This window comes from Pyxicephalus adspersus, chromosome 5 (assembly GCF_032062135.1).
Source record: "Pyxicephalus adspersus chromosome 5, UCB_Pads_2.0, whole genome shotgun sequence".
NCBI classification, from domain to species: Eukaryota; Metazoa; Chordata; class Amphibia; order Anura; family Pyxicephalidae; genus Pyxicephalus; species Pyxicephalus adspersus.
This window is the reverse complement of record NC_092862.1, coordinates 5,037,696-5,049,329: the sequence shown is the minus strand read 5'-3', so window position 1 is coordinate 5,049,329 and position 11,634 is coordinate 5,037,696. Positions and strand designations below refer to the sequence as shown.

The following is an 11,634-nucleotide window of genomic DNA, read 5'->3' as shown; positions in this document are numbered from 1 at the left end:
GCTTCATCCTAATTTCTGCTCAAGAGCTCTCAAAACACTTTAACCTCACCTATCGGTCTTCCTCTGTCTCTTAAACCATCACTACTCACCCACCATTCCATATCACCCCTCTTATTGTGTGCTACTTCCCCCTCCTCCTTAATTGTAAACTCCTCAGTGCAGGGTACTCTCCTCCTCCTCTGTCACTGTCTGTATCTGTCTATCATTTGCAACTCCTATTTGTTGTGCAGTGCTATATAAATACTGTTTATTAATAATATTGATAATAATAAGATTGATAATTATTGGTGTTATCCTGGCAGCGGTGTTTCTGCATGGAATAATTCAGTGCAGTTTCCAGTCGTTGTGTATCTTTGTAGAATGTTACTGTGTTATTCTTGGTAGTCGAGTATATCTGTAGAATAATACTGTGCAGTTTCCCATAGTAGTGTATGTTTGTAGAGTATTAATGCGAAGTATATGAGTAGCATATCCATGTAGAAAAATACTGTGTCTTTCCCTGTAGTAGGTAGTTAGTAATGTGCTGCTCCTGTTAGTAATGTCTATCTGTAATATAGAAAAATATTGTGCTTTTCCCTGCCGTCAGCACAATCATAATATAACCCTAGAGTGGCTGTTGCAATATTGTGTTTGTCTTCCCAGGAAGGAGAAGGTACAGCGAGCATTACAAAAACTCAATCCAACTAAAACTCCACAAAAGCGCAAAGCCAAATCTGAAGCCAGTGGTTCATCTGTAGTTAAGCAGAAGAAAATCAGTGATTTCTTTCCAGCAAGAAAATCAGGAACTCAGAATAAGGTGAGAGTGAAGTACACCTACCATGGGCACTTACCTGTCAGTAAAAACATATGTAAGGGAAAGCAAATTACAGCTAACAGTCTTCCCACCTGGATACTTGCTTGTCACTGGTAGGGCTGCACTGACTTTAATCTTAAAGACTTATAAATGTCCATACAGCTTTTACATGAGGTTTTTAAGCATTTATGAACCAAAATATGTGAAAGAGAAGAGTTAGAAAAGAGAAAAGGACTCCCAAATGCCCCACAACAACCAAAATTACCCCTGAGGAAGGCCTAAGGGCCAAATGTGTTGGGGAAACAAACTTTCAAATATCACTAATTTTTCTTCTAACTAAAAAAGTGAAAAGAAGAAAACCTCTCTTAAATTGATATAAATTTGAATAGAAATATATCTGTCTAGATTTAGCCCTTTGTTCCCATGATGTGAAATGGGATAGGGCATATTTATGATATCTAACACTTGTACACCATGCATAATTTTGCTATCATGTTTTTGTGATATGCACAATACAGAGTGTCCCAAAATTCACTATATACTTTTAATGAATTCCTAAAAATGACACAAGAAACTGAGTTTATTGGTATTTTTAGCACCAACAAACAAGTCATTGCAATTTTACTTGCTAGGCTTGCCATCACGTTCAAACACCTTGAAGACTAGTTGTATACCTCCACATGAGCGCCTCTGTTTCCTACAACTTTCAGCCACCTTCGGACGCAAGCCTTTCCGATGTTTCCATTCAGGAAACTTGATTTTCAGGAAATCTCTGACTAACCTGGCAAAGTGGGGAGGGTCTCAGTCTTGTTGAAAAAAGACATTAGCAAGGTGACACCTCACCTGAAGTTGTGGTGCTTTCTTGTTTTTTTTCATTCTATGTATCATTTGGTATCATCAGGTATTTTTGTGATGGCCATAAAGCTTCTCAAACTGGCGCTTAACTGCAGTCAGGACTGAAAAACTTCTTGCTGAGCTGCAATTTTGCAACACTTTCCAATGTTAATTGACAAGCCATGGTTAAGGGAATGATACGCTTACATAAACTGCAAAGCCTAAGTTGTCATATGCTGATGGCCTTAGGTCTCTCCAAATAACTGGAAAGAAATAGAAAAGAGGAAGCGTGCAGTGACTTTTGGGACACCCTGCATATTGACAAAGGGAAACCCCCGTTCTCCTGTCTGTTTATTGTAATGAGGTCCAAAAAAAAATGTCCAAAAAGCCCCAAAACACCCCATTTGGGGGGGGGGGTGAAGGGTGTTTTTGCAAGGTGTTTGGAAGATGTAGACTTTGCTTAACACAGCTAAAATAGACATAAAGCCCACATTCACCTAAGCTGGGTCCAAACTTGTCACTTGGGAACACAGGGCTAGGGGGAGAAAGTACTCACCTCACCTGAGAATTTACCTGTCACTGGGAGCACAGCTTGGGGGAGTGAAGTACATGAAAGGAAATGTAAAAAAACAGATTTGTTCCTAGCACATGATAGGATGGTTAAAGTCAGCAGAGTTTCATTTCCCTTACTAGGTTAAACATCCCTTCCAAAAGAATAATTCACTTTGCTATGTGAAAAGTGTGCATTCCTTTGGTAAATCAACTCCAATGTCATTGAGGTACATGGATTTGCAGCCATTTAAATGCATTAAGTTTCATTAACTCCAATCAGTAAATAAGAATTTATTGAATCCAAAGTACACCACCTTGGTACAGTTCTCTCTCTCTCTGCACACTGCTTAATCCAAAAGTCGGCATCTCACATCTTTTTCTTGTCTAACAAGGGCTTTTTCTTGTCTAGGTGCAGTCCCACTTCTTGTGAGTTCATCACCAGAGTCTTAATATACAGAAGTTTTGACATAGAGCTCAGGTGGGAGACTGAACAAGTCTGGATTCCGGATAAGTTTTTCTTTTATCATGTTACAGTTCTGGATTCTGGATACGTTTCCTTTTATCATGTTACAAATTTTGATTTCTGGCAGAGACTGCTATAAACTAACTCTCCATAATTTATTGTGGTTCAGGAACTGGATGGGGGAATTTGCTGTTCTTACAGTTATATTTTTATATTGTGATCAAGCACAAATATGGGTGTATATATAACAACTACTGGGAGAGGGACATTAGAAAAGTTGCTTTTCCCTTTTAGGCCATAGTCCTGGGCCAGACCTCTTTTTGTAGCTGAGTTGAAAGAAATTTTACTAGATACTAATCAGTACTGTACTGAAATCGCTAGGAACATAGTCACAGATACACAAAGAGTTCTTTACTGACAATGTTCCTAAATCAGTATTGTAATGGTGCCACCAGAAACACCATAGGCACCTCTGTGAAACTATGAGCCAATGAGGTCCAATAAACTAACTGTAACCTTGCCCACAAACACTCACACCACTTGCCAGAAAGGATGCCAAAAGGTAATTAGCCCCTGTGCTGTACCCTTTTAGACACCTTTTAGGCTTTAGTCTGGGCCAAGCATTCATCTCTTCTTTGAAGAGTTGAATCACAGCTTCTTTAGTGTGCCTGTGTGAGTCAGTACAAAGACTGTGTCATGGGTCTTGCATGGCTGCATGTTGCTTGCTTCTTATTGGGGCAGGGCCAGTGGGATTTGCTAGATACCTCCTAGACTTGTGCCTCGGGGAACAAGGTCAGAAGATGACTGAGCATGACTACATAATGCTAGAGGATGTGCAGAACCTGTGAACATGGAGAGTAATGTATTTGCCTTTGAAACCTCTCGTCTGCATGAAATGATGCTTGCCTTGCTTGGTGAGCCATGCACAGAATTAGTCCACCCTGTACAAACAATCACACATATTAGTACAATCAAACTTTGGCAACATGGTAGCCCCCGTTATGGGGGTGCTGGATAACCCAAGTCCAACTAATTTAAATAAAATCAAGTATGAGTAGAGGACAAATCAATCACATTCCTTTTAAATATGTGCTTTGCTACCTCAAAGTTAGAACTTGTTTACACCACACTTCATGCTTTGCTGGTGCACGTATAATGTGCACATGCTGTGTGTTGCCTTTTTCTTTGTGGACCAGTGCCAGCCTTGTGCCTTTTGGTGCTAAATTTTTATTTTTAAAGTTGGTAAGAATAGCTTACATTGAAGGTCCATTTTAAATCTCTATTTAGTTCTGTGCTCTGTAGCAAGATGTGGTGCACAACAATGTCCCATGGGGTCCAGGTTTTACTGATTTAAGTACAGCCATAGGAAAAAAAAGGGTTTTGGCCAATGGTACTGTCAAGGGGGAAAAGCAATATTTTGTTCAGTGGATAGGACATAAAATCCAGTGTTCAACTGTCTCCTATATGAACGATGAGAGATATATTTATACAAATAATATTGTTGTTACAATTATATTTAACCAATGTATGAAGGTTCAAAGACTATCTAAACAAATACATTGGACGTGATTTATTAAACCTCCACAAATCTGGAGAATATAAACTTTCAGAACCTGGGTTATCCAGCAAATCTGGTATTGATCTTTTCCAGTACTGAAATCATTTGCTAACAAATAGCAAATTACTTTTTAAAAAAACATTCCAGGTTTGCTGTATCACCCAGGTTCACTGATCAAAGTGTATCCTCTTCTTGCCTTGGGGAGCTTTATTAAATCAGGGCCATTGTGACATGACAACAGCTTCTCATGACACTCAACAAAATCTCCCCAACCACTGTATTTGTGAGAACACATTCTTAACGCAAGCCTATACTGTACTATAGAAAGACATTTTGTCTGTTTACTTTTCTATCTTTTTATAAATGTTGATCATGAATAAATTATTACAGTATGACACATATTGTATGACAATGTTGATTCTGATCTTGCTTTGTGTTAGATGGTTGAAAAAAAAAGTTGTCTACATAACATTAGATTAACATAACTACCTCATAGTACATAAACCTATCTGGATATATAGTAAAAAGTATAAAGTGTATAGGTTTGTCCTTGGTGTTGCTTCCACAGAATAAATCTAAACCGAATCTAACAGGTTTGTCCAGCTTTACGGTGCCCACAAACTGAAAGGAAGCCACGTCCAGGTCCAAAGTCCCAACAAGAATCAACAAGATGATTCAAGGGCCATTCATGTGTTTCAGCGTGTGTTTTTATCCCTTTAATACTCTTTATGTTCAGTTGCAACAGTTTGTGTGGTATGGGCTAGGGGGTATCCATTTGTAATGGACCCCCAGTGTGCACACATGTACAAAACAATTGCAATTGAGATTCCGCACACTACAATACATACAAAAGAAAACAGCTGCATGTTAAAGTACTTTTGAAGTTGTTAGATCGGTGGAACATTATTACCTAACACTTGTTGGCTATGTACACACATGATTCTCGCCCGATATGAATAGTCTTGGGTGAAAGTCTGACATGTAAACGGCGGTCATCCAATGCCATTCGTGGATCTGTCCTGATAGATTCATGAATGACCAACGGTGAACAACCACTGTACAAGTCAATGGAGAAGAGCACAGCAGGGTATTGCTGGCTCTTTCATCCCCCCTCCCCTCTTCATAGGGCAAAATGGCGCTGTGTGTACATCACTCATTAACACAATTGTTTTTGTTGCACTATTGGCCTTCCCCATCCTATTCAACATGATCCTACTTTCTGCTCATTTAAAAGAGCTTTTAAAACCCAACACTTCAACCTCACCTACCCGTCTTCTTCTGTTTCCTAAACCCTCACTACTTACCCACCATTCCATATCTCCCCTCCTATTGTGTGATACTTCCCCCACCTTCTAGATTGTAAGCTCTTCAGGGCAATGTCCTCTTCTCCTCCTTTGTCACTGTCTGTATCTGTCTGTGATTTGCAACCCCTATTTAATGTACAGCGCTACATAATATTTTAATGCTATATAAATCCTGTTTATTATTATTATTATTAATAATAATAATAATAATAATAATACCAGAGTTACAGTGAATTAGTGTGTCTCGAATATGTGTGGTGTGAGAGTGTGTTGGATATATGTCTTTTATTATGTTTAGAACAGAAAATGTATTTTCTCTAGTCAGTAAATAATATACATAATTTTAAATGAAATATTGCATATTAATATTTTATATGTAACTACACAGTGGGCCGTATTTATTAAAGCTCTCCAAAAAACCTGGAATCGATCTGGTCCAGGATTCAAAACATTTTCGAGCAAATAAAAAAATTACTTTAAGGTTTTCTGGATCACTCAGCTTCACTGCTGAAAGTTTATCATCTCCAGCCTTGGAGAGTTTTAATAAATCAGGCCCAATGTTTCTTCTGTTAACTATACAAGTCTACTCAATAGCTGCAGCTCAGATTATTTATTCAATTGAATATGAGGATAGTAACTCCACCCTCTTCTTCCAACTTTGTCTGGATAAACATAATTTGTTGTATAAAGAAAAAAGTAAGCTTTGATTTAACAATGTACAGTTATCTATTGCCCCACAGCCTATAGTTTAGAAATGTAGTTGGCCTCATCTTAATTGTGTAATAGATATGTGTAGTAAATATATTTGTCCAAGTGTATCCCCCAAGTGGCAAGCTAATGGGCAGGGTGCAGGGTCTACTTCCTGCTCCAGGTCCTAAAGACAACAATAACAACTGGGTTCAGTTTGGGCCAAAAGTAGACCTAGCACTACTCAGAAGATCAGAGCCAAGGTTTCAGCAGGCCGAGATATTCCTAATGACACACCCCAGATAGAGAGTGCCATTTCTTAACTACAAATGGAGGACAATAGATACCTGGACTTGACATAAAACGTAAAGTTATCCTTTAAAATGGACCCAAAGTCCCACTTTGAAATTTGGCAATCAGGCAGGTGGTTATTGCTAAAAGGGAGAGGTGACGTCCCTTCAGCTATATCTATTCCTATCTGCCTAATTGCTGCCCAGCTGTCAGAATCCACTGAGCTGCACATGCTGTGCATGCTCAGATTTTATTGACAGAGATTCCTAGCAATCCTGGCGTCTGTTACAGGTGCAGGGACTGAAATAACTCCCTGCATGGGATACTGGAATGTGGAAGACGAGAAGGAAGAAGATAGTGGCATCCATGATGAAGCATGAAACAAGGACAGGTATTATCTGGTTTTAGGTCCTCTTTAAGGTATCTCTTTATTGTCACTTTAGGAAACAAAAAGTCAAGGATGCTCACTTTGCGTTTTGTTCACACAGTTTGGTAAATTAGGTAAATGTGTTCCTACTTTTAATACCCTATTGTGTGAAATTAAGGAAAAAAGCATGAATTTTGCTTCTATGTGGCTGGATGACTGATTTAAGCTCAGTGAATATTCACTTTTGAGATGCAGTCTATGTTTGCACGATATCAACCCAGTGCCTTTGCAACCCTACCCTTATGTCAAGGTGGAACCAAACAAAAGCATATTCAAGCCAATGTCTTTAGCTCCTTCTTTGTGCATTAACAAGAGGCTTTCACCAACAATTTGGCTTGTAAACCCACTGCCAAAGTAATTAATGGTCAGTGTTCCCATTTGCCAGGACCATAAATCTCTATGTACTTTGACTATGGGATTACAAACCAATATTTAGATAAGGTACAAGCAGCTGTGTACCTGTTGGTAATATACAGTGGACATCAACTGCCAGCATGTGTCTGGTACAGGGCCTGCAGTTTTTTACTTTTCAACCTAGGGTAAACCTTGTTGAATTCAATATTTCCACACCAAATGTTGGTCTCTGATTGGCCAGACCTCAAACCAGGCAACATATCTGTCACTTTGTGTCTTGGTGACAATGGTAGAGGGTTGGACAAATGGAATGAATCTCCAGTAGGGATACACACAGCAATACAAAACTTGTCATGGGTTCTGACTATTCTGCACTCCATTATAGATCAAAAAAGGAAGGTCTGGTAAAAACTCAGCTGCAGGTAAATGTTTTTTTTTTTGCTTGGCATAGGAAAAGGTTGGACCAGAGCTGGATGTCAAACTCCAGACCTGGATGTCAAACTCCAGACCTGGTGGTCAAGATTGGCATACGTTTTTAGTATTTCACCAACTGGCATCAGTAAATTTAGTAAAGCGTGGTTAGCAAAAGTAGTGACTTTGCATATAAAAATTCTGGTATAATTGTGGCTATGACTGGAATTGGAATTTCATGTCAGAGCAAAAACTAAGGACAGAATATGTCCAACAGGGACACCAAACCCAAGAAAGCATCAGAACTCCTGACAATGTTTTTATTGCTGTGTGTGACACCCGAACCTCTAGTATCTTGTAAAGGTGTCACAGGGACAGAGAGTAAGGAATTTTAAACAGGAGTTATGTTTAGAACCCCCTCCCAACCTGACAAAAACTGCTTTGTAGGGTTCAATCATGGAATAAAACTTCACTTTGGAAAAGTTGACAGTTTTTATTAAAATTTAAGTAGATAAAAAGCAACAAGATACAGTATAGAAAATAATAAATTGTACATTAGGTGGCAGAAAAAACTGATAAAAGCTTTACTTTTCAAAAATTCTGTTTGTTAAACCTCAACAATCCCACTACCGAATGAAAAAACTTAAGTCCTTTGTGAATGAGAATATTGCTCCTGCAGAAGACTGACTGTAAATGGAATGACTTGGCTGAACAAGTATTAATTAGCTATCAGACCTTGGTGCCCATTAGTGAGCTCCTAGATGACACCACAATGATTTTTGACTACCAACACCATACTGTTTCTTTGCCAGTTCCAGAAGTTAATATTCATTGAGATATTGGGAGAGAAAAGTTTATCAGCTGGTATAATTTCAGTCACAGAAACCCTACTGGAACCCAAAGGCACATGGAGATAGTGAAGTAAAACCCCAGAAATCTAACCTTCCCTAAAGAGTTTTCTAAGAGATGATATGTACATGCTTATGGCACCACCATGTACTGGACTGAGAACCTGCTTTGACCCAGTTCAAGCTTTAAATTTTATGTTCAGGGTTTTTTCCTCAGTCTCTTTTATGATGGTGGTAATGATATTAAACATTTGTTCCCAGGTTATGGTACCAGATTCGTACTTCTGAATAAGCTCCTTTTTTTTCTCTTCTGTGATGTATTTAGAATGAAGAAGCTCCCACAGAGAATGCGGCTGGCCTTCTAGCTTGAATTCTCCAATATTGACCTGAACTCTTACAGATTTCAGAAAAGTAGCAGTGTCTGTTTTTTCTGTAACCATTGGAACTGTTTTAGACATTGAACCTGTCAATGTTGTAACAATCCCTTCAATGGTGACAAGGTACTTCTGGAGGAGATCTAGACGCTCGGCTTTGGTGATGTTTTTGGACTGGAGTAGGTCCCACAATGAAATATTTTCTCCTGTCAATTCAGTGCTGGAATTAGAGACAGTAAATACCTGAAGTGACTTTATTACTGGTTCTGGAATGGTTTCAATACTTAGTTGTTCAGTTTTCAGTGTGACCTTCTGCTGACTTGAAATATGTACACTGGTTTTTTCAGCTTCCATGAGAATTTGCATTATGCTCTTCATGAGATCCTGAAGCCCAAGAGCACCACTCTCATATCCTTCTATGAGTGCATTTCGTCTTTCACCTGGTATGTATGAAGATTGCAGAAGCTCCCAAAGGGAACTTTTTTTACCTTCTTGGTGACCCACTTTCACATCAACCTCTACTGACTGGAGGAAATTTTGGGTCTCTACTCTCCTTTTGCTTTGTGTAGCTTCTTGGCTGGCTGATGAGATTTCAAAACTTTGGGCAGCTCTTTGCTTTTCTAGATCTTCAACTAATGATAAAAGTTTACCAGTGAGCTCTTCTAATGTAATAGATTTTGATTTGTATTTGGCCAGCAGCCCTTGACGTTCTTTTTCTACATCAGCAAGGTGGTAGGAGCTAAGGAGTTCCCAAATAGAAAATGTCTGTCCTTTGTATTGGCCAGTCTTTATTTCTATTGTGTGATGCTGTAGGCTTTTCTGCAGTGCCTGATCAATTTTAAAGAGAGGTGATCTGGAATCTTTAACATCCAGCATGCAGAGACCTGTTTCTGGATCTAGTACACATCTCTTCAGCAGCTGAAGATATGTCAAGTTCTCATGTGTGTTGGGGTCAAAGAAACCCTTTGTGTCATCAGATGGGTCAGATAGGACATGGTTCATCTCTTCATCAAAGTAACCTCGTTTGTATGCCACATCTACTGGGACACGATGACTATGAACAGGGTCTATGATGCCACCGGTAGCAATCTGGGCTTCCAGCAAGCGGATGCCATGTTCTTTCACAATTAGGTTTTTCTTCATTGCCTGGAAAAGGGAAATCTTTTCACCAGTGAAAGGATCTTTGTAACCTGTTACAGCGCGTTCAGCAGATAAAAGTTTTGCATGAAGTTCTTTCCCAATTATTCCAGCTGACACAGCCTCATCTACAGACAGTTTTTTGTTGTTCATTGGATCAATAATAAACCCAGTTGCTGCTTGAGCCTCAAGAAGTACCAGTGCAGTACCAGGGCGTAAAATCTGTTTCCACATGGCTTGGTAAATGCTCATTTTTTCCTTCTTGGATGGATCTTTTTTAGATGGAACAAATACAGCAGCAATGGACCCAGTTCCTTCCAGGTACCTCTTCACTTTGCCCATCTGGGTGACCTCCTCCAAAGTCTTGCTGCCTTGAGTCAATTCATTTAGTGTTTTTTGGTCAATAATTTCAGAGCTCAGCAGCTCAGTGGCTGTGACTTGTCTTCTAAGTCCTTTGAAGTTTAGGTTACGTAGTCTCTCTTCTGTCTCCTCTATGATCATTGTTATTATTTTAATAATTTCTTGAACTGTCATAGTTCCTGATTGATATCCTACAAGAAGATCATTTTTTTTCTCAGCTGTTAAGTATTTGGAGTTCAAAAGATCCCAGGCTGAGACTTTCTGACCTTTGAAATGACCAACCAAAACTTCAGTTGTGGCATTCTGTAATATTTTCTGTTTTGCTTCATCGATAATAGTGGTCTCAGTAGAGGAGCCTTCTGTTGCAATTCCCTTGACAATGTTGGTGCAAACACTTATGACTTCTCTAACAGATGACTTATAGGTTTGTAGCAGCATGCTTCTCTTCTCTTCAGGTAAACTTTGGCTGTGCAGGGATTCCCATAAAGAAACATTTCCTGCTTCAGATGGCTTTCTTGATAGATCAGTTGGAATCACCTGTAATGCTTTTTGTACTTGGTCTTCTAAAGGCCAATGTTCAGCCTCATCTGGAACTGATTGTACTTCTTCCTTAACAATGACTGTTTTTTCTGACTGACTTTCTGTTGTTTTGATCATGCTTAAAACAATATTGATAATTTCTTCAATAGTTAGGGTTCCAGATTTAAATTTCTCGATTAGTTCTTGCCTTTTATCTTCAGGAATATATTTTGAATGCAGCAGGTCCCAGAGAGACATGGATTTTTCTTGGAGGTCTCCAATAGAGATGTCTACTTTTACGGACATGAAAGATTTTTTCATTTCTGATAGTTGTTTTTCTTCTTTTCCCCCTTTTTCTGTCTCAGGAATTATGGTAATAAGAATAGTAATAAGTTCTTCAATAGTCAGGGTGCCAGCTCTGTATTTTTTGAGGAGCTCATCTCGCTTTTCTGCTAAAATATACTGAGAAAATAGAAGATCCCAGACAGATACAGCTTTTCCTTGAAATTTCCCAACTGAAACTTGCACAGATTTAGATTGAAGAACAGACCTAATTCTGAGTTCCTCTTGAGAGCTGTCTTTAACATCCAGCAAATACAGACCAGTCTCTGAATCTTGAATACATCTTTGGAGCAATTGTAGGTAAGTGAGGTTCTCATGGGTGTTAGGATCGAAGAATCCCTTTGTGTCATCAGAGGGATCAGAGAGGATCTGGTTCATTT

General features: G+C 39.0%; 2 protein-coding genes across 2 annotated transcripts in view; one reads left to right on the top strand and one right to left on the bottom strand.

Annotated features, from left to right (window-relative positions):
• Window positions 1–4,597, top strand: part of LOC140330464 (flap endonuclease 1-like) — a 22,883-nt gene extending 18,286 nt beyond the window's left edge. The window contains exons 10-11 of the mRNA XM_072410602.1: window positions 643–796; window positions 2,589–4,597. Coding sequence (XP_072266703.1) covers window positions 643–796; window positions 2,589–2,609 — 175 coding nt within the window. The 3' untranslated portion in view covers window positions 2,610–4,597. The remainder of the gene's footprint in view (window positions 1–642; window positions 797–2,588) is intronic.
• A 3,550-nt stretch (window positions 4,598–8,147) lies between these two features.
• On the bottom strand, window positions 8,148–11,632 carry LOC140330463 (epiplakin-like). The gene has a single exon (XM_072410601.1). The coding sequence runs from the start codon at window positions 11,630–11,632 to the stop codon at window positions 8,702–8,704; it is 2,931 nt and encodes a 976-aa protein (XP_072266702.1). The 3' UTR covers window positions 8,148–8,701.
• Window positions 11,633–11,634: the final 2 nt, after the last annotated feature.